Source organism: Anarhichas minor, unplaced genomic scaffold (genome assembly GCF_050575085.1).
Source record: "Anarhichas minor isolate MPS153535 unplaced genomic scaffold, ASM5057508v1 ptg000051l, whole genome shotgun sequence".
NCBI lineage: Eukaryota > Metazoa > Chordata > Actinopteri > Perciformes > Anarhichadidae > Anarhichas > Anarhichas minor.
The window spans coordinates 3,178,416-3,202,551 of NW_027466497.1; the positions used below are offsets into that span (position 1 = coordinate 3,178,416).

The following is a 24,136-nucleotide window of genomic DNA, read 5'->3' on the forward strand; positions in this document are numbered from 1 at the left end:
AATCTCAGCCACCAGCAGTTTTTAAAATCTTTCGATTAGTGTTGGCAATCACCACCAATAATAATCTAACCGGAATCCCGGCGCCAAGTGAATCCAATGCAAAATTTGAAAAGGTGCAACAATATAATGTGAATCAGTTGAGTGTCTATGAGACAGGTTGAAGTGAATAGAGAGTTTTTTTTCTGAATGCAGAAATGTGTGGTGTCAGATAATGTTTGCAACAAAAGCAAAGTGAGGAGATCAGATAAGATATGATTAGACTTTACTGATCCCTGGAGAATAATTAACATGTTGCAGCGACAGACGGGCTGCTTTTTGTGATTAATCAATCAATCGTTTTGTCTATTAGAATTGTAACACTTTAAGTCCCCCTATTTAGCATTTGTATGCAGCATATAGACATGTATTAAATGGTTTATAACACACTATATTATATGGTTTATAACACACTATAATGTAGTTGTACTATGTATTTGTCAAAAACAAGAACACTCCTGTGGATACCCATAAAGTGGAGGCTGCTGTATAAACAGATAATAAATGACAACATAGTAAAACACAGTTGTAATACTATATGTCAAGGAGAAGTTATAATTGTTGACAAAAACTGTATATTAATACAATGTTATTTACATATATTTACAATGTAAAGTGCCACTAAAATGTCACAAAATAGGGAAGAATGCTCAACACGAGTTCTCAGAGCCCAATTCAACGTCGTGTTTTGTTCAACCAAAAGTCTGAGAGACAAATGTGTTAAATTCATAATATATATTCAAGTGGAGAAAAGTGTCAAATCTTCACATTTGAGAAGCTGGAAACAGTTGATGTTTGACATTTTTGCCCGATCAGTGACTTGAACTTGATTCTCAAAACAGTTGATGATACATTTTCTCTTAATCAATGAATCAATTAACTGCATCATCACTACTTACACTTAAGGATATTTAATATGCAAACTAAATGTAAGACAGTACATCTGTCAACACGTCGCGTCCTCAACACTAACTGTTGAGACTGAGGCTTTTACAAAAGCTCATGTCAAACCCGCATCATTATTCATGTGACTAATACATTCACATCTCTATTTATTACATTATTTCTTTATCAACAAAAAAAAAAGTTTTCTGCCTCAAGCAAGCAAAAAAAACTATTTTGCGACACTGCGGAAAATGTCACTGAAATGTGCTACTTTCCATTCAGCTTATCTGATTCAATACGCTGTCATTTGCATAAAAATGCAGGGATGGTAAGTCAGCCGGATGCTATAGCGTATACAGGATGAGAACTCTCTGTGGATAACGTATACCGTGAGGTCTATTTGTGTGTCTGTCATCTGCTCTACATATATGTCTGTTGACATGTGACTGAACAAATGGGCGTGATTTGTTTGGGTAGATCCATCTATCTCGCCGTGAGTGCTTACGCAAGTTGGCGTGCATGGTGCATGTGTGTCACACATGCATAGCAAATATCTGGCGTTGGGATGTGTAGGAGTTCAATACTGTGTGTGTGTGTGTGTGTGTGTGAAGGGGAGGAGGGGTGCAGCCTTTCCGCATGAGTGGGGCTGTCAGTGGGCATCAGTCAGCCAGGCAGCGACAGGCGGAGCAGATCATTAGCAGAGACGGAGAGGGAAAGGGAAAGAGAGGGAAAGGGAGAATGGGGAAGGCGAGGGAGAGAGGGAGAGAGAGAGAGAGAGAGGGAGTGCAGGGACAGAGCGGAGGGAAGGCCTCTGCGCTGCGTCTTTAATATCCGTCTTGCAAGAATTACAGAGACAGGCCCGTGCACTGCTCAGTCACGCACACCACACCGCTACCACCGTCGTGTCCTCCTCTGTCCTCCCATCAGCTTCATTACTGTAGGCTTCAACTGCCATCATATCTGTCAATATATCCAGAGCGAAGCAGCAAATTGACTATATTTTATGATGATAGTCAATAATGCACCATAATATATACACACACTATAGTATCATGGTCACAATGATGTGTTGGAGTCATACTGGATTGAGGTCTTACCATCAACCGCTGTGTTGATCACATGTTGTTAATCAATTAAACTGCATCGCATTAATCAGTGGTGGAAGACTCACTGCAACACCACAATACCCCAACATAAAAATCCACACATAACATTCAAAATGCTACTTAAATGGAGTGCTTCAGCTATTTACTCTTGAACTCTCCAAAAAGTTGGGGAACTTGCAGATGACAAGCTAAAGATATCCTGACCTTTAGTCCCTTGTAGCGGTTGTGTTACCCGAGTACCAGACTCCTTTTGAGCTTAAGGGAGTCTCTGGTGGACCGCCACGGTTTTGTCCGGTTTTGTCCGATTTTGTCCGCTTTTGTGCGGAATCCGACCCGCTGTCACCGACGACCATCATTAACAATAACTTTATATAAATAGACAATCTTCTTGCTGATTTTCTCGTGATCTTAAGTAGTTCATATAGAGTCATCAGGATTAAACTAAGACTCTATCATAACCAGTTAAAAGTTCCACACAGTATCTTTAAGTTAAAGTATCAATACCACAATTTGTAATGTCAAAGTCCTGCATTCAAAACTAGAAGTAGCAGAAAATTGCATTTAAAGTATGAAAGGCAAATGCACTCATCTTGTCTAACATTCTTACTGATACATTAAGGTGTAAACGGCATCTTTCTTGTTAATTCTAGCTGCTTTATATACTATTGGGTATCTTGTTTCTAAAAATGAACCACCTGTAATGATGAATTCATATGTTTTGTTGGTAAAATATGGTCGAGTAAACTTGTAAATGCATCTGAAATACAGTGGGATAGAAGAATAAAGCAGCATTAAATACTTGAGTACCTCAGAATGGTACTCAAGTAAAGTAGTTGAGTAAATATAATTAGTTGCATTCCACCCCTGGTTAAAAGCGTAGGGTATTTTGTGAGTAAATGTACATAGTAATGTTTCCACTGCTCAAGTTCATCCTTTCAGAGGAGTACAGCGTATTACGATCCCAGTATATTCATATTACCCGATTCATAACCACAGCCAATTAAACATGGCACAAAGTCCCCACCAGGCCTCATTACAACAAAAAAACAATAACCTGCCACAATGTTGAATGTTTTGAAAAACACCTGAAAAAAAGAGGCGCGTGATGTTTGGTCTTGATATATTTCAGCAGACTCATTATCTAAACAGGGCTAAAAACGAGATGAAGCATACTCGTGTAATCCCATTAATGTCACATGAGAATCAATTATCATGTGTTCTCAATAAATTAGCAAAGCGTGCTACCAAATAAAATATCACCTCAGACATGTGTTGAGCAACACCTTCAGCGGCGGTGACAAACCGCTGCAAACTTTGACAGCACCGTCTGACATGTTTTCATTTCACACCGCGCTCAGTAACCAGCTCTAGCCTCTGCACATCCTCAATGTATGGCAAGACCTTGTTTAATTCCGCCACTCTCCTCCAACTCTCAGCTTGTTTTGCATTTTGCCCTTTCATCGTTCGCCGGCTGGGCCCATAACTCATCTTTTAGTGCTGCATCTTGTGGTGACCACCTTCCACTCAACAACGCCATTAAACAGGCAGATTAATGCCGCTATTAAATCCACACGTCGACTTCGGTGGCACTCATCAAAGACGGTATATATGACTAGCGGTATCAAGGATTTGATGAAGTCAGACTATAAGAGGGCCTATAAATCAGTTATGCAGGCGTAATCTAACTCTTCACAAGGTAAAGGCTGACAACAGAGGGAGCAGATACCGGACACATAAGGCTTTCTAGAAAATGAACACAGCTGACCTGTGCAGGAAGTTAACTTTATATACAGTAACAGCTCAACTTTATCGGCCAAGTTTTAGCGTTGGCAACAGAACTTTACAATCAGGTATACGGAGCAGCAGCCAAAAGTTCGCCAGCATCCACCATCTTTGTACATTTATTTGGTGACTTTGATTGGCTGGTTGACATGATTATTTCCATTGCACGGACACATTAACCTGTCTGGGGGCCCCGGGGCCAAACTTTGTTTTTGAACCCCTTTTGATCTCCCTCTTCCACTTTTTGTGCATCATGTACTGGGAGTGGAACGGTACACAAAATGTACGGTTCGGCAGCTATGAATAATTCGTTTTTCCATTCATTTAAAAAATGTAAACCATTGGCCATCGTTCTTACTGTAAAAGTTAAGGCACTCAAATACTGGCAGATTGTCAATAACAAAAAATATATCACAATTGTCTGCAGTGTAAATGTAATACTCCATCGTAAGGCTGTTAATAACTCTACTGCAGCTTGCACCCGCTCCCACAGGGTAGACACAACAAACTGCACACAGGAAGGCCCATTGTAACGGGGCTCAAGCAAGAAGCCATATCATCTTAAAGCAATTAGAACGTGTTCCTATCTTGCTGTATCTTGCTGTAACAGTCTGATACACTCTCAAAAATCTCCCATCTGTGCTGGAAGAGAGAAAAAAAATAGCTACAAGTCACACGTTCACAATAACACTAGTTGTTCTTCTAAATTAGCTGCTGGCTGATGGCCAGGTAAGACAGTAAACCTTTCCCCAGCAACAACACAGTGTTCTGAAAGCTATGAAACAAACTTTTTTTCCCCCTGTAATCTAATTGGACGCAGATCAACCTTATCAGAAAATTCACTTAACAGAATTGATCTCTTTTGACACTTTATATTTCGCCATTGTTTGTGCACAGCCAATTCTCCACATGGCAGAGGTGGTTGCTATGACTCAATTGCACAGCCTCAGATGTAGCTCAACGGTGAGCTGGCTCGTATATGAGCGAATTCACCTTTTAGATAGTAATTTCCAAAGCTTGGCAGTCATGAGAGATGAGGGTCTGCACTGCAGGAGAATAATAAATCAAGCCCTTCTAGTGGTGACCAAACATACTGTAGACCTTATGCTAAGCTAGGTCACTGCTGGCCACGGTTGAAATATTATCCTCATAAAACTTTGCCGCACATCTATTTTCTCTCTCGAAAGCGGGACTACAATCCTCAAAAGTACATCTAAATCAAATAAATTCTACCAGACGCAGACTATTGTGGATTTAAGTGCAATTTCTGCAGAGGAGCGGGCTTAATCTATGGCCACAGATTTGAATTTATTTTACGTGAGCTCCAAGCGATGGAAACCACAGCAGAGAGAGGGACAGACAGAGGATGACAGGACAAAGTTTAGATTACAGAGGAATGGGGAGGGAGGAAGACAGGGGGAAGGAAACAGAAAGAGTCTGGAGTTTATTTGAGGCTGGCTGCCGTCAGGCTCGGCGTCAGCCATCACACGGGCAGAATGCTAAACGCAACGCTCTGAATCCTGACCTATTTTCGTCAAACTGACACAAAAATTCACTGAGAGGCCGTCTTACGCTTCTAACCTCTGTCTGCCTCCTGGACCGCCCTCAGCAAGCCGTGACACACAGAGATTGTGTGATCTGCACCATAATGTGCATCTGCTTAGCCGTGAATTAAAGCAGTTTAAAAGGTGTTCAGTTAATAATCTCCAAAATTAGAAGATTGTAAATTATTTCCACTCAGTTCCAGCTTGAAAGGCTTTTATTGTAATTTGTCCAAATATGCCGTTGGACTGATGAATATTCATGAAGTGAGATACTCCTCCCTGACCCTTCTTTGTGCTGACAATAGACATGTTCTTTTTCTGTGTACGGGCCCGACTTGACATCGTTAGCAGACACCTTCTCAAGTGTAGCAACTGCTTTAAACAAAGACAATGAGCAAATAACTCTGGTTAAAACACAGCCAATGATCCGGCACTTAAGGCACAGATGGCTTTAATTTTCAACTGGCTTTTATCAACTATGATCAAATTGCAATTACAGTCATCTTTAATGAAAATGAATTAAATTGCCAGCAAATGAAAGTGACTTGATTGATGCTGAACATCACCCAAACACGATTGAACTGCGCTGGGAACAATACGCATTAAGGGTGATTGATAGTACTGTAAAATGATGGAGTGTCTCTTTTCACCAACATACCCTGTTGTTCTTTACCAACTGCAACTATTCGTTTCCCTCAAAACATTTAACCTTTTTCAGCATCTTTTGCTGTACAAATCATTTTTAAATTGTACACTTCCCTCCATTTAAAATATCACAGGACTCTGTAGAGACGTTTTCAGCTTTTATGAATTGACTCAATCATTGGGCCTCATGCAAGAATACCTTTGTATTCTTATCCACTTAAACCACTCTTAGTCTTTACTGAGAGGTTTTCTCCTTTGAGGGTCCCAAGTTAGACTCACCAAAGTCTCTTCACTGTGCCACCTGTTCTTGAGGTTTGACCATTGGCAGAAACACTCCCATATAAAGGGCAGATGATGTGGTTTGGCAACAGAAAACTTTAAAAAGGGACGTTAAGGAACAATGCCAATAAGCAGGAGCAGTGCAAGAAAAGTGGCATTTATTAACAAAAAGATTACTGAAAGGAAAATGAAAGCCGGGAATTTCAATAAGTCAAAATTAAACAAAAGAAAAACAAAAGAAAAACAAAAGAAATATGCAGCTTCACAGCAAGCTGCCACCTCATGCTTCCCCTCGACTCAAATTAATGGCATTTCACCATTTCAGCCTCAACTCACCGGAATGTACCACCTGCCAGTCAGCACAGGGTGAGCAAAACAGAGCGGGCATCCAAATCTCACAAAATAATGAAATGACCATCAACACAAGGTTTATAAATTACAGCTGAAATCACAGTTAATCTAAGGGCACTCAGTACATACCAATGAGCACATCATATATCACATAATGTAATTTACCGCAGAACTAACTCACCTATCCTCCAACACTTAGCAGTGTCCAGCCCATCCCTGCTACAGGGACATAATTAGACAAACCTGTTAACCCTCTCCTTGATTGCTGATCTACTGCAACATCCAGAACAACAGAAAATCCTATGAACCCACAAAACAGACAAACTAAACAAGCTTGTGTCAGTTATACACCTTTCATTGATTATGTATCAAATAAACTGACAAATCTGACTGAAATTGATAATCAAGCAGACACAAAAACATTCAATTTTGGGGAACATGGCCTGGTGAAAAGGGGGAAAGGCAACATTTTTACATGCTCTATTTGTGGGCAAATTTCATCAATTAAAATGTCTCCCAAAGAGTAAAAAGAAGACATTTCCCACCACCAAGCTTAAAACCCTGAAAACATTCTATCTGCTCACCATCAAGGCTCAATGACAGCATATAGTGTACATACATTGTGAGATTCCAGTGAGCTGGATTCCCACATTGTTTTCTTTAGTCCGGGATATTTTCACCAAAAGAATCAGCTCTACTTTGAAGCTCCCCAGAGAAAAAGAGATGCCCATCTATCATGGCTGGATTGATTCGGAAACACCATTTCCAGGCAGAAATCCAACTTGAACATTGCATGCTGAAACTGTTCTAAAAACATACGAGCAGCAAAATGGTCAGCAGCAGGATGTATACATGAAACATTTGTTTCTTACATAAATCAAATCTCAGCTTGACCAACAAATCTTTAGACATTGGTGAGGCATTGCACTTTTGTTTTGTGTGACCATATTTAATCTTGATTGTCTTGAATTGACATGATAGCAATCTTGATAATCCTGCCTGCTTCTCCCTCCTAAAAATGACGTTCCCATACAACAATTTCAATTACGTTTTGAGGGAAAGTGACCCCAAAGGTTCTGACAAAGCGTCAGCATGTGACATGGTGGAGTTAGAATTTGTTGCATAAACATAACACATTTTTAACACATATCCAACGTTAACCACATGTTTAAAACTGTGAGCGTAATCCAGGAGAAAAAAATGTTTCCTCAGAAACATAATTGAGATTGCAGTTCAGTTCAAAGACATTCTGTAAGAGACACGGGTGGTAAGAGATCTCTGAATATTAACTTCACAATGAAACACCAGGCCATTATTCAAATGCCACATCATTCTGATGCTACTTGTCAAGCAGCAGCAGTTCTCTTATTTTTTTTACAAGCCCTGCTCACTTCAACTCTACGGAAAAGCCGTGATCCAGGTCGTCCAGCATGGCGCCGAGAGCTTCGCTCTCCAGCAGCATTAATCACAGAGCTGCCGTCCGCCGACTGATTACCTCCCATCAATCTTAGTTTGCCGAGCCCTCCAAAAGGAGAAAGCCCCTCATGAAGATCTGATTAAAAATGTAAGTGACTCATAATAGGAGCACATGCCTGGCCTCGGAGTAGATACTCTGTGATAGTCATAAGCCCTAAGTGGGATTTATCCACTCATCTCCAAATGTCCATTCACCTTCTCACGCAGGCCTGATCTCAGCGAGGGGACCTGCTCCGGAGAGGTGAAGTCTGGAAGAGAACTAGTGGAGATCTGTGTGTGTGTGTGTGTGTGTGTGTGTGTGTGGTAGTCATTTGCAGCTGCAGACAGGAGGGGGAGTGACTTTGAGAGTGTCTGAGAGGCACATCCTGCCTGCAATTAAGGTGGAATCAGAGAGAGATCTGCGCTGCCTTGATAATGAGCCTCATCTGAATTATTAACTAGAGCTGTACCCCCCGGACCTGGACTCCCATCAGGCCTAGCTATCCAACAACAAGACCAGATGCACGCACACACACACACACACACACACACACACACACACACACACACACACGATAAGAATCTTCAGATCCATACAAACCTCTATCAAACCCATTTCAGCGTGTGCATGAACTCAAAAATGAATCCCATTTGCAGTAAAAATAAGGGCAACACTTTACTTGAAGTGGTGCTCATAAGGCATTATAAGGCATCAAAAGCCTATTATGAACACAATGTGAGTGCATGATGATTTATTCAAATTGGTGCATATTTTAATGAGTACAATATGCAGAAAGTTAGGGGGTTGAATACTTTATGAAGCAACTGTGTCATTAATCACATTAAAATTGAGTGCAATTTCAGATGCATGATTACATTATTTTTGTGATTCCAGTGGGATCATGATCAGTTTGGTGCTGCGGTGAATTTATGGATTGGGTTTGTTTGACTCTATTTGAAAAGTAACTCTGTTTGATTTATACATTTCAATGTGTGAATTTGAGCAATATAGCAGAAGAAAACCCCCCAAATGTTAATTAATGAATCGGTTTCATATCAGCCTCGTATCAAGCTTGCAGAAAAACGCGCAAAGACACATGGTTAACGTTGCGAAACGATTGGTTAGTTTTAGGCAACAAAACGTCACTTCTTCACACCTTAGTGCAGTTTAGAAGAAATATCAGCACTTGTGTAATTACTAACCGATGTAGCAAACAAACCGTAAAACAACAACTGCCCTTTGCAGACTTTCTTACATAACGTTACGTAGCAAGCGTAACAATGTTACTTTCGGACTTTTTATTCTAGTTATCTTACCACGTGACTTTCAATCATGGTCGCTCGGTACCGAATGCAAAAACGTTGACAATCAATGTATCCGTGGTTTGCAGAAACGTACAAAGCCAGAAATAAATAGATTTCTCACTTTGAGATAACTTTGATAATGTTTTCATACCATATAGAAATGAATGGAAGGCAATGTCTCGAGCAGCAGACACCATTCGGTGAGCTGTGTCGTAAAGTGTCAGTGATTTGTAGAAAGGAGCAAACCCCTTGCGGGGTCCTTTAAGGCCTGGTTAACCGCGTGATGTGCTGACCTGTTCCTGAGTCACGGTGTAACAGCGAGGACAGAGCACTGAACGTTTTTTTGACTACCGCTCTGCTCATCGTCCGAGCCAGACACCAGAACACTTTGAAGCCCTGAGGTCTGGTAGACAATGCGGAGAGAATGTGTGCTGGGCCGACATTTTACGACACCACCGCCGGGCACGATTCCCAAGATCCGCCTTCCTGACTGACTGTTCGAGTGTCTGGACTCAGTTTCCTCTCTGGAATTTCCATCTGTGGAGTGTTTCTCAACATTTTATTCCAGCTGATTGAAGTGTGAGGGCTGAGGGCGAGAATATTATGTTCTATTCCAACCACTGTGACTCATTTAAGCAGTGAACACCCCGCCTCCACTGCTGGTGCATCCCGTGTTTACATCCCGGCCCCTTCTCCAGATTGAAGTGATATCCGCCCGCGTTCTATTCAAATGCCTTTTGTTGCTCAGCATCAACTGACAAGGCAACTGATCCTCTCGGATCAAAATCTGTCCGTCTCGGCATGGCCTCCTTTCCATTCAAGCCGTCAACGACTCTTCCCAACTGTTTTCTCTCCATTCACACGACTGATCAGATGAGTTTTGCCATAGTCTCAGATTCAACAACCAACCCCCTTCGCCTTCCAAATTCCTCTTCCCATTCCCCGCCCCCGGTTAACCCAGCGCCAAGCCCGCCAACTCGAGAGCTGCCTCTCCTTCTGCTGCGCCTTTGTGATAATAACAATAACTGTGTAGCAGTGCAGAGGGCTCTCTGTTGAGCGAGCGCCAGGCCGGCTGGCACAGGGAACCCTCTAAGCCTGTTCCACCATCTCCAACCAATTCCCCTCTGTCTCGGCTGGCGCTGGAGCATCGCAGGCATTAAGGCTGCTATCAATGTGCTCAGCAGCAGGGGCCACCGCCACCACTCTCGCTCTCTTTCTATCTTTTCTCTTTACGCCTCTCTCCATCTCCCACTCAATTCCGAATCCAATTCAAAAAAGGTTTTATTGGCAGGACAAATAATACCTTGTTCTTCAAAATGTCTTTTTTTCCCCATCTCTCTCTCTGCGCTGTGCACCCTGTTCTCCTTCTCCATCTCTCACGAGTGGAATCTCGGCAGAACAAGGTGGACGGCCGTCAGCGTGGGCGGTAATACTTTACGTGAAGTGCATTGTGATGCATTGCAAGCAGATTAGAAGCATTATTCGAGGTAAAGATCCACTTCTGGTCTCAGTAATCAGGGATATAGAAGAACCAAACCACAACCAAAAGTCAATCTGACCATTTTAAGGGATAAATATTTAGTATTAGTATTTCCATGCATATATAAATATATATATCCTGTTTACCTTATTTACCTTACACTCAATAAATAAAGTCTTTAAGATTCCTTTTTAGAATGATTGAGTTTTGAATTGTCCAACTAAGATCACTTAACATCAGTTAAGTTTCAGTTCATTGTCTCTAGACAAAACTTAAATGTTATGTTATTGGAGTTGTTTGGCCTTAAAGCCCCTTAAAGCTTAGTTTCAAATCTTACGTTTTTCTAAACAACATTAAATAGTCACGACCTTTTTCCGACGAAGATCAACCGTTTTATTTGAGTGTCCACGTGTGAAATGTTTTTTTTGAAATTGTGTCCTCAAAAACCTGAAAAGAGGTGTCCGTGGCATGTATGCTACTTTCTGCTTACAATCTCACAATGAGTCGCATTCAGTCATGTGACTCTACAGCTGTCAGTGAGGACGATACATAAGTGTCAAAAACCACATTTTTCTTAATAAATTATATTTGAAATAAACCCAAACACGCGAAACACCCCAAACCCACCCTAAAAACTAAAACTTTGTCAGGATTCATAGGATTCATGTCATGTGGCAGAGATCTATACAGGTGTGTAGGGACTATGTATCATTTTAACATAAGTCTCTTTGGATGTGCAGCTTCAAATTGATCCAAACGCTTCCCGGAATGGTGCATTCCTGAACAATTACATTAAAAAAAAGCACTTCCCTAAGACAATACGAGATACTGAGAGTAATGCTCATAAATGTCTGCAGCCGTGATGGATGCCGGACCAAAACAGAGAAACTCTCACAGTGTGAAAAATACTGTAAAATCGACGAAACTATCGTACATTAAAACGAAATCTTACATTTTTTAATTAGACATTTACAGTCACTTTGCAAATGTCAAAGAGTCGTGTGAAGATAAAACAGGGTGTAAAGTTGCTCTTTAAAGACAAGAAAACTAACAGAAATGAACGCTTTTCTGAGAGTATAATTGATCCTCATGTGTATTGCTGCTTGTTTACCGTGTGCTCATTATATCACAGTCTGATTACAACGCTCATAAACCCACGATGTTCCTTTACCGTGCTGCTTTGTGAAGCCGACAGGTAGAATCAGTGAGCTCCTACCTGCCTGTCTGGTGCTGAATCTGTGTACAGTACAGCCTGCAGACAGGCCACAGCTCAGCACATCCATTCCCACGCAGAGCCACTTGTGAAATGAACATAACAATGTGTGTGTGTGTTTGAGCGCGTACCCCCGCATCACCACCATGGCCACCTACAGAAGTGAACTCACTTCATATGACCAAACACAGCCTCCCACCTCCGATACAATAACAAACATGGCCCAAACACTTGACCACAATTACTGTACCGCAGTCGGAGAAATCCATACATAGTCATCATGAGGGTGACCCTGCTGCCAGATGCTTAAGCAACACTGTGCGTGTGTGTGTGTGTGTGTGTGTGTGTGTGTGTGTGACCACAATCAAAGAAATCCATACACTACCACCGGACGCAAGAAGTGAGTAAGCGTGTGAAAGAAATCCAATCTACCTCAGTAGCCTTAGCGCTTGACTGTCAAACAAGTGAGTGACACCTCAACAGTGTATGTACAGTGTGTGTGGGTGTGTGTGGGGGTGGGTGGGTGTGTAGGGATGTGTGTGTGTGGTATTAAGAGTCAGGAGAATCTCCCGGCCCAGATGAAGACAAAGAGCCCAGCGGCTGAATTGAGCAGCAGCTCTCAGACAGGATTACACAACAGCTCTTTAAGACTGCTTTTAATAGCAAGACTCTGACTGGATCTTATTTCCCTCCCACTCATCCCATCTAACCATCCAACCATCCATCCATATATACCCCCCTCCCCCTCCTTCTCATCAATAATGTTCAATCAAAGCAGAATCACACACAACAATGTGTGGGAGTGTGTGTGTGTGTGTGTGTGTGTGTGTGTGTGTGTGTGTGTGTGTGTGTGTGTGTGTGTGTGTGTTGGCGAGTGATTCTGTACCTCTGTGTTTCAAATCTCATTAAAATCGCTGCAACTGTCCAACATGTGAGTGCATGTGGGTCTCTCCTCTCTCTCTCTCTCTCTTTTTTGTTATTGTTGAGGAGCGTTATTATGATTGAATCAAGTTGTTTTTCACTTGGAGCCTCTCTCCACCAATCAGATTCCCTGCCAGGACAGCCAATCAAAACGTCCACGCAAAGCTGGAACGGGAGCAGGTATCAAGCTGGGAATCCCTGGGCAGCACGAACAAGGCCCGCGGAATTAAGCTCAGCTTTAAATCCAATTTTAAAAACCCCCATACCATAAAGATTGGACAGGGGTTGTTGCCGCTCCGCTCCAACTTCAATCAAATAGTGATTTTATTGAGATTAATCTGCGTCTTAATACTGCTCAATTTGGAGACAAATGGGATGGCAGAGCAGGGGAAAGCATCGAATGAGGGACAAATAGAAGGGAGACAATGTCACTTATCATACAACGCTGTACGGATATGATAACATGACAGGAGAAGTCGATAGAGGATTTTGGATCAACTCGATGTCAAACACACAGATGGTGTGAAATGCCTGTTAATCCCACTGCACCTTGTGATCCCCCTCCTCTGTATTCCTTCTATTGCCAGGCTGTGTCAGAAAAGCGATACACACAGTAAACCGCAACTTCAAAAGCGTTAAGAGAATCTTAAAGGGGCACCCTACTGATTTTACACACAACGCTCAGTTTACTTGTCACGGGCAGTACTACTCAGCCGAAAACTATTCAATGATGTCTTCTGTGGCTCTGGAGGGAACTTTAAAGTTTGAAAAATGAACCCTGGTGATGTCACGGGGATGTCATCACGGTTATCTCACGGCTTGGACTGAAAAGTTTAAACACAAAGCCTGTGTTACAAACTGGAGGTGTGATCAGGTTTTCAAATACATTAAGTTTTTTTCTATGTTCTTTGTCTCCTTTCCGAAAAGGGTCTGATTCAAAAGTGATTTACCTGTGTTTACATACGACTTGCATATTACCTCCCAGTTGCAGTCTTAATTGATGTCTGTAACCGGATGTAAGTGCACATTTATTTAGAATTTACTGAACTGCAATTTTAAACAGAAGATCTGATTTAGACATCAGTTAGCTTTGAAATGGCTGAAAATAAAGAGAAGAGGCCTGCAGAATAAACAAAGACTTCATAAACATAAAGGATAGTAAGAGTGGAAGCCACAGGGCCTGGAAACAAAAGACCATTAATCCCCAAACATGATGGGTGGTAAATGTAAGTAGATTACAGCAACCAATCTATTAGATTAACCTCATATTCATTTGAATTTATGGGATGATCTGTAGTTACATCTGTTTGCTGTGACACCCCATGTCATCATCTCTTGTTATTGTCCTTTTAAACCCCTCGCCTTGTGCCATGCTTTCGCACAGCCTGTGCGTAATTCAATGTGCGAGCACTGGCTCGCAGGGGGGCGGGGTGGCTCCAAACGGTTTAACCCGGGTACCCAACTGGCGGCATGAGTGACTGAAGAGCTGCAAATCAGACCGGAGGCACACTCTGTCCCCCGTGTGACCCGATAACGCAGAGAAATACAGGCTTGAGACCAGACACTTTGCCAATGCGTCACAGCGCGTACTAGTTGCCTATCCAAAGGGAACCGTGAACAGGGGGAGTTTGGCTCCGTGTGGCTTCTCCATATGAAAAGGCTGCAATCCCTAAATACGATGAACCCAGTGAACCCATATGCATGCTCACCGCCCCTTTCCACAACACTAGTGTGGAGTGACACGCCACTGACATAAATTGCGGGAACAAGGGTCAATTATGTGGCTTTCAAATATGCAGGAAAGGAGTTATGCTGCAGACACAGACTAAGGCTAAATATAGTGCAGTTTCTCCAGTAAAACCTTCACCATGTGTCACAAAAATTCTTTCATGTGGCCTACCTTCCATCCGGCTGAACTGTTGCTGTCGCCTTTATCCTTGAAATAAGGAACAAAGCGAACCATCCAGTCATAAATCTGGGACAGGGTGAGTCTCTTGTCCGGGGTGCTCTCGATGGCACGGGTAATGAGGTCTGCATAAGACAGGTTTCCCCACGCGTTTCGCCGGGAGGACTTGGCTTTGCGCAGCTGGCCGGCCACGTCGAGCGCAGCCCCGGACATGCAGGCAGGAGCGGCCACGACCGGTGCCGGGGCGCCGGCTGGGTGCTTGATCTCCGCCGGTGCGCCGCCTTTTCTCTCGGCCCGGCATGCGGGCACGTTGTACTGCTCCACTTTGACCGATGCCAGGGCCAGACCTCGGCTCGCCTCTTCTCCCCCGGGGAAATCCTCCGGACACGGCAGCGGCCAGGTGCACGACCGCGAACGACTGTGAGGCTCAAATTCCGAATCGATATCAACCTGATGCGCATCCATGCCGCCGTTCTTCATCATCATCAGCATGATGATCTCCCGCTGAATAGATGTCAAAATCGGGCAAGGTCACTATCACAAAAAAAAAAGCCTGTCAATAACAACAAATTAACGTCCGACAGTTAAAATGTCGCAACTGCTCCCTAATGCAAAGGGAGAAGAATAAATGTGTATTGTTTCACACACAGAGATGATCAACCAGTATGAAAAAGCCGGCAGCGGTGTGGGGTATTATCATTCTCCTCAGTGCAACAATGTGGCATCACATCAGGACAAATGAAGGTGTATCCGAGGCATCAACAACAGTATCAGTCTCTCTTCCATGTTAATTACACAACAGCGGCTGTGTGGCTGCATGCAGGACCAAGTGACGGTCAAACATCCATTATGAAAGCCAGACACACTTGGAGAATGTCTCTGCGCTCGCTCCGGCTGCAGCAACAGTTGATCCTTTTGACAGATGAGGTCCAGTCCAGGTTGAAAAAAAAAAGGAACGCTTATCAAACTCCCCTAAATGAACTGACTTTATAATTGTCTCCAGGATGTGATCCCAGCTCCACTACCGTCTTTCTGCAGATTGTTTGGTGACCGGCTTCAGCTGAAACTCACTGCGAGCGCAATTACTCCCTTAGAAATAGAAACAGGCTCTCATGAATCATTTATATGAAGCCGTGAATTTCCAGACGAGAAAAAAAAGCCCTCATGGATTTGATTAGGAGCATCCTCTGTGTCTCCTCTGCACGCCGCCAGACGCCTCACTTGGTATAGTAGATATTTCTACCTTTGTCTTTGGCTTTCCGTTCACATGTCACATGGGTACCGTCTCTCTGCCTATTGCTCTGTCTTTATACTACAAGCCTGCGTCTCTGAAGGCTTCACGCCACTTAACTGTAGCCTGGAATAAAGTGGAATAAGTGCTGCTTCCATATAATTGGACGCCGCCTCGATCAAGTCACTCCCTCCAGAACAGGTTTCCAGAGGAGGAGGAGGCTGTGCGTGTATATGTGTGTTTGTGTGTGTAAGTGTGTTTGTGTGTGTTGGGGGTGATATTCCCAACAATACATTTCCATAGGCAGTCATTTATATACAGACAAATTCAATCACATACATCTTTTTATCGTATTTTTTTCTTAAGTTACAATTGCCATGACTTTTATTTCAATTATTATTAGTAGTAGTAGTAGTAGTAGTAGTTGTAGAAGTAGTAGAAGTGGTAGTGGTAGTAGTATTATTACTATAATAATAATAAATAGTAGTAGTAGTAGTAGTAGTGGTAGTAGTATTATTACTATAATAATTAGTAGTAGTAGTAGTATTGCTGTTGTTAACAATAATAAAGATAAATGTTAAAATTTGATTTACCAAAGGTTACAAAGTTGTTTATTTGTCATTGTTCGACAGGGTTGCACAACGAAACTTAGATTGTAGTCCCGATTTGCTACATAGGAATTCGATTTTTTTGCTTTCATTTAGTGATAGATTGCCCATCATGTAATACAAGCCTCTTCAAAGACATTTTTCACTATAATATTTGAAATGATGTCTGCCCTTTTCATTTGTAACTCCTTATGAAGGTCACACATGGTATTTCTATATAGTTTAGATTAATAAGGAAGCCGACAGCTTCATGGGATAAAACATTGATCCGTACTATTTATAATTTATAAGGACCTTGGTCAATATATATGTATTTTCTAATGTAATCCATAAGTAAGACACTGTGTACAGTTGCAAAAAACTAAGTAATTAATACTTTCGCCCAGAGCTGTACAGGTTGTAGCCAGGATTTTAGAGATACTGACGTCATGGGTCCCAATTCACCCCCGCCTCTAGAAATTGTTTTATTATTCAGATTTTTCTTTTTTTTTGTATTTGTTTCATTCAGTTTAATGTATTTGTCATTTCTTTAAAGTGTAAATCTTGTTTCAAATCCTTCTTCATACTCAAAGGGATACAATTCTGGGGTGCAAAAGCTGAAGTTTTTATTTGTTTATGAATTTGATGTCCTAAAAATGTTCAAATTGAACACATTGAGTCAAAAATAGATGATTTAGCCAGCAGTATATTTGTGTTTATGAACAAGAAAATTGATATTGGACAATTTGGCAGAAAAACATTTTTTGCTTTGTTTAAGGGGGGGCGGGGTTTGCTAATGTTAATTGCTAAATCTGTGACAGGACATGAACACACCACATCCTGCACGGGAAGAACAGACTTCTTTGGTACCAGGAACTATTGACACCGTTGTTCCTCTAGTCTAGACATAAGGTTCTCGAGTTCATGGTTCCTGGGTGCCTGAGAAGGTTCCCACAATGGAAATGGTAGCTACAGCCCTGCATTTCTCACCAGTCAACATAATGTGTTTACATTTTCCACCATCGAAATCTTTAACGTTAACATCTTTTCTCAACACATTCATCCAAACCGGGCATTACAATAAAATCAAATGGGATTAATTATCCGCTGGGATTCTTCCCGTTTGTGGGGTCAGAGAAGCAAACTCCCATCTCCCCTCGCTGTCTTTGTCACACACCATTGCCTTTGGTGGGTCTGAGTCCATAAAGTGGGCTCCATCAATAGCTGCTCTGTGTGTTGTAAGCTCCTCTGGAAACCCCCTACGCTGATAGAGGCTGCCACTCTTTGACAGCCGGTTGTCAGTGACAACCATAACCTCAAATGCACCTAAATGGAATGCTTTCATGAGGACTAAATGGGCCTATCAACATGAAGAGAGCTGGCGATCAGTGTGTGTGTGTGTGTCTTTTCAGTGTGTGTGAGTGTGAGAGAGAGAGAGAAAAAGTGGAGAGAGATGCTGTAAATGGGAACAAACAGACCAAAAATTAAAAACACATGTCTCTGCGGTTTTCGAGAGGAGATTTTATATGTGCCGCAGAGAAGTTGTAACAGGAATGTGGTGTGACTCCTATCATATGGAATGAAAACACTGAGGCCGTGCCAGCAGGGTGGATATAGCGTGTTCAGCTGTGGCTTACAGCAAAATCCTCGTCATCACGGCTAGGTGATGTACCGCCGCAGCGTAAACATGAGAAACATGAGTCACACGGTTGGACACGACACGAGGCAGACAAAGAATTACATGTTTTCACACAGGGGGGGGGGGAGTGGATTTGTCAAAGACTCTGTGGCCATTTGTGCAACATAAGAAGTGAGCCTTGACATTCAGCTCTTCCGAGAAACATATTTTTGCATCAGTGTTTCATTTCCATCTATTATTTGTCAGATTAACTGATTCTGCCAACTGGATTTTCCGTGAGATTCATGTTCATCCGTTGTCCCTCTGTTTTCTCTGCATCAAATATTGATGATATGCATATTGACCGTCACTGCCACCTCCCTCAAGCTGCCTCTACCCATTGATCTCTAAGTCCACTGATGCCCAAGTTAGGTAAATAACCTAAAAATCTGTTTAGGATGGCATAAATCTGTCTGAACAGTCCAATATTTTGGGAAATATGCTTGGCATTAAACCTAAAGTCAAATGAGTGTGCAGAAATACTGTAGCTCCAGGCCGTGTCAGCCTAGCTTAGCACATATATCGCGGGTAAAAGTCGTAGTGACGAGCCCACAGAGAATTATCCCCTGACTTTGCAGTTCCCCTCTGCTCTACGAAGAGTTTCATCATATTTTAGCTCACTGTTTTGCTTCAGTGTCACCTCTCTTTCTAACCTTGTTTCAAGCTTCAGGCAGCTGTTTTAAGGAAAAGAAAAACCTCTAAAACAACTGCACACCACCTGACAAGCACCAAACGGTAAGCAGACAGAGGTACCGTCAGGTGGCCAGAAACACGTCTCCAAATAGATGTTGCTCCACGTCTGTGAGATTCTTAAATGTTCTTTAAACAACAACTTTATAAGGCGATTCTATGTCATAGTTGTGTTTATAGCCAACGCAAATTCCAACCCTGCTCCACTGTCCCCAAGTGGCCCAAAAAAATCAATTACTGTAATGCAGCTTTAACCTTAGGGGTGGTCGATCAGTAAATCTTTATGTGGGTTGTTTTGCAAGGCACTGGCATGACCTATTTTGTCATTTAGGTATGGAGACTTGTTGTGAAACGCATCAACCACATGTCTGGTTGTTACAGTGCTATTTCTACATTGCATGAGAAGGGAAGCTTTGGAAGGCATATTTGTTATACTTTTTGACAGAGTTAGCTGCTTATGGTTGTTGTGCTGATTGACGTTAGGCTAAACACATCCCAGACCAGCACAAGACACATATGAATGACATTGATCTTTAACACGACAAAGAAGTGTATGGTATCAACTGGTTTTGGAAATTCATGGAAGCGGCATGGTAAGTGTCTAATTTGTGAAAGTTGCTGAATATAAAAAAGGGGTTCATAATGGGAAAAAGTTCAATCTTTTCAGAGAAACTAATTGATTTTTTCTTTTGTCTTGACAGTTGTTAGCATTAGGCTGATCACCAACTGGGCTCAGGGTTCACCCTTCACTATTCCACAGACCCGAACACCTTAAGAGTGAACACTAATTGCCTCTTCTCCACGGGTCTCCCTCCTTCATTTCCATGCCTTATCCAGTGAGTCAGTCAACCTGGAGGATTATTGATGTGTTTACTGTTGGAGGGGGATGCCACTCCCTGCCTTGGGAAACCTTCAGGCTTTCAACTGTTGAGTAACACTGACTGCTGCCACCGCCTCCAATCAGGAAAGTTGGGATGTTGCTCTTCTCTGCTCATAATGAGGCAAAACAGAAGGGAAGAGATGGTGGCACCCTGAGTTTTTGACTCACCTGTTTCACTTCATTTAATCATGAAGCTGAATTTCAACCATGGCCCGTGGATGTCTTCATGCCAACCCAAGACAAAGGAAATAAATCTGTCAAGACCTCGCAGCTCCCTCAAGCTGCTATAACCAGATCCATCTTTCAGAGAAAATTTGGTTAAAACTTGGGTCTAACTTTTTTAGTTTTGGCCATTAATCGTATTGTCTGATCGCTTGTTTCTTAACCCATCGGACTTTTCAGCAATCTTACCCTGCTTCCAAATCTCAGCAATTACTTTGGTCAGCACAGTGTTATCATAATCGATGGAAATCATAACCAAAAGTAAGAATACCAGACACAAGATTTGACAAAACAAGTGTGAACGTCTTAGCAGCCAGTTGCCTATTTACATATCAAGCAAAGACACAGAACAACACTAAGTTTGTGTTGTGTTTCTGGACAACATTCCAGCCAACTCTTCTTTTAGCTGTTTTGTGTTGGTCTCCACGAACTACTGAGAAAAACACCTGGCTCATTAGCTGCTAAACTATGTTCACAGCTAGTCGCCAACTTTGTCTGCCTGCTGTTTACACTACAGTACAGATACTGTGGTGTATAGTGGTTTGAGGCATTCTTTGCTAAATAACGTGCTGGAAACAAGGTTAATGAGAACGCAAGAACAAACCAAAAGTTAAAAAGTCACGGGCCATAAAACCAAAACAATGAACTAAAAGATGCTAAACCTCCGTGGAGCTGTGAGGAACTGCAAAGTTGGGTGATACATTTCAGTGTATGACTGTGAGTGAGCCCTTTCGTATTACACACTGTCATTTGATCCATTGTTAATACAAAAATACTGATCAGTGCAGCTTTAAGTCTTAAGAATTTTAGCTGCAAGCTCTAATGAGCCCTGACAGAGGCTAATACAGCTAAAACATGTTGCCTTTTACATTTTGAAGACTACAGCAGCTCAAGTCATTAGTTAGCGTGTGTTCAACCAAAGAACAAGAATGAATCACTGAAATCTCCTACTGTGGTGCTTTTTATAATGAAAACCTGCATTGTCTTTGTCCACTTTGGCCCCTAGTTGGGAATATTTGAGTTCGGCTAAACACTAGCTTTGGGCTAGTCTATTACAGTACTCAACTTTGTTTTCAATGTTCAGCCTTAAACAACCTCGCCTCTTTTTTTCCTTCTCTCCATCAGTCCATAATCCCTCCCTCCAGCCCTCCCTTTTCTTTACAACCCGAGTTACATAAGACGGAAGAAAGTGTTGTTTTCCAGCGGGACTCACTGCTGTGTGCGGAAACTGTGGGAGCGGAGGGTTGGGCATCTCAGCCCTTACACTGCCAGTGGCCATCCCAGGAATGCATCCTCTCTGTGGGTCTGGGCCGCAGCCAACCATGTGGCCTACCAATGTCACCGAGGCACTTAGGCAAAAAAGAGACTGTTTTCTATTTTCCCAAAAAAACAAAAGGCTGCATTTTCTCCCATTGGCTGTACATGTCGAGGTTGTCTAATACTGCACGCGCATCGTCTTTCTTCTGCTTTTTTTATAGGTAGAAACCACAACATTGTGTCACAGCCCTTTGATGAATACAAATACAGTTTTAGTAATATTTAAAGAATCCCCCTCAAGCGAGGTTCAATGGTGAAAGGGTTCGAGCAGACGCAGTGACAGACTTCTCTCTGGTGTACCTGACATAAAGAGGTTTAGCTAACACTACCCGACACCTACAGTTAATCCTATTTCAAATTGCACTCTCAACCATGAAATCCACTCACAAGAGGAAAAAATACACAGTGATGCAGTGCAGAGGTGTTACAAAGATAATCTTTCCCCTGCCACTTTTCCCCCACTGGCTTTAAAGCAACAAAAGCCAGCAGGTACAATTAAGGCACGGGTAGGTTGTTCTGAGCAAAAGGAGGAAGGTTGGGTTGGAATAAAAAGGGGAATGGCATCACACTGTGTCAGCGGGCGGTACCAGACATATGGCAGACATTGGTGGTAACCAAAGCTTGATTTGACCCAGTCCTATAAAGCTTGCTGATGGTGGTTGCAAAAAGTTAATCACATGAACTCTTCCAGGCCTTGCGGTCTGCTCACCGAGAACTGATCCCAGAACGCAGGCACGGGTCTGTACGGCCGTTCTTTCAGCACAACATGGCCTCCGCACGACCGTCACAAGTGAGGGTTCACAGAGAGGAGCAACGCGAACAGAACTGGGCTTCTATCGACATGTCCTCCAACGCAAACGACACATCAGGACCTTGGAAATGGAAGTCAAGAAAACAACCTCACCATTTACTAGCTGTTCTGGTCTGATCCTCGTTAACAGATGGCGCTTGCCCAGTTTTTATGGAGTTGTGGTTGTCCAAATTTAGATTTTTCGGAGCACATTAACGACCTTGTTGCTCGTGTAGGTTCAAAACCTGATGTTCAAAGTACATTCTCAACATATCCACATACAACGATTCATATGATGTTTGAGGAAAAGTGATTTTGTTATTTTTCCGTGTGTTTTCCTATAAATGTCCGGCAACACGAGGGATCGCTGTGCCTGCACCAGCCCCAGCAGTGTTGAGGCAACAAAACTACTTAGGTTAGGTTTAGGTTGCGTTATTATTAGACCCACCTGACCTCCGATGATGTCAAAGGGATGTCATCAAGGTTATGTGTGCTTGATCTTCATCCTATTAGCAAAGTCATTGTTTGAAAGAAATGGGCGTTTATGAAGTTGCATTATGGGAAATGTAGGATCCAGAATTTTGGGGGAATGGCATAGGGAGGGAAAGGCAAGATATCTCTGCCTCTGTTGCTTCCATTTGGACAAATCTTTTGTAAATATGTCTCTTGCAAGTAGTCCGATTTAAGGGAAATGTAATACTAAACCACTTCTTAAAGTACCCCTTTAAAGGTGTGGTTCAATTCAGGCAAATAATAAAAAAGCATTAAGGTTAGGGAAGGATTGTGGCGGTGGTTAAAATAAAACGCTGACATTTTGTTAGATGATGAGATGCAAACTGTGGCCTTTTATTTCTGTCTTTTGGTTTAGAAGAAAGATACCTGTGACCTGAAGTAGTTTCAGGTCAAGAAACTACATTTACTGTTTCTTCTTGATTATTCATGGCAAGGTTGCAAAAGCCATCAAAAAGACACCAGTTGGACAGTGTCCAGTGCTGGACACTTTTCACGCACAACTTCAAAACTTCTTTGAACAACTTTGCGAGGATTGCAGCCAGTGAGGGGGCCGAGGGTTGACAGGAGGCCGTAAAGAAAGGCAGCAGACAGTGCAGGAGGCCGGCTGTGACAGAGGATGGCAGGGTGGGTGTCACCAGGTACGATTCCCCCTGTCTCCCTGTATCTCAGGAGTTTCGCCTGGCTGATCAGGGACGACAGGGCCGCTGCTCCCAACCTTCAGTCAGCTGTCACACGAGGTCACCGCAGAAGACAAAGTATGCGAGTCACACACTGTACAGGCCAGACACACGTCGGCTACATGCGTCGGCATTCACTAGCATGTGCTTGTGCTGTGTGACCCCCCACCTCATTTGGTTCAGCTCGAGAACAGGTTGGGGTGGGCAGAGAGGAAATGATGTGGTGCTGAATTTAATTCCTCTATAATTTCTATTATCTTGGCCGTCACGGGCTAACACTGGGGAGTGAAAATGGAGGAATAAAAAACACAACAACTTGGATTAGAGAGAAAAAAATGAGGGAGTTCAGAGGGTCGTATATCATTAAGCAATTGAGAAAGTTAATTAGGCAGCTCTGATAATTATTGCCATGGCAACCTGAGCGCACTCATGCAGATTTGATTAACGAGGTGCCATTTATCTGTGCTGGCAAGACAGCGGGGCCTGCACAGAGCTTGAGAGACACCTAAAGGTGGAAGCTATGTAATGTGTGCTTTATTCACAGCCACGATGTACGCTTACGTTCCATTTAATGCACCCAAAATACAGATCGCAGCTTCATCTGGAGAAAGAAAACATAATGTGGCACAGTTTATTGCATCAC

General features: G+C 42.6%; 1 protein-coding gene across 1 annotated transcript in view; it reads right to left on the reverse strand.

Moving 5' to 3' along the window:
- foxo6b (forkhead box O6 b) overlaps nt 1-15,517 on the reverse strand; it is a 34,633-nt gene extending 19,116 nt beyond the window's left edge. Inside the window, exon 1 of the mRNA XM_076075284.1 lies at nt 14,903-15,517. Coding sequence (XP_075931399.1) covers nt 14,903-15,400 — 498 coding nt within the window. The 5' untranslated portion in view covers nt 15,401-15,517. The remainder of the gene's footprint in view (nt 1-14,902) is intronic.
- Nucleotides 15,518-24,136: the final 8,619 nt, after the last annotated feature.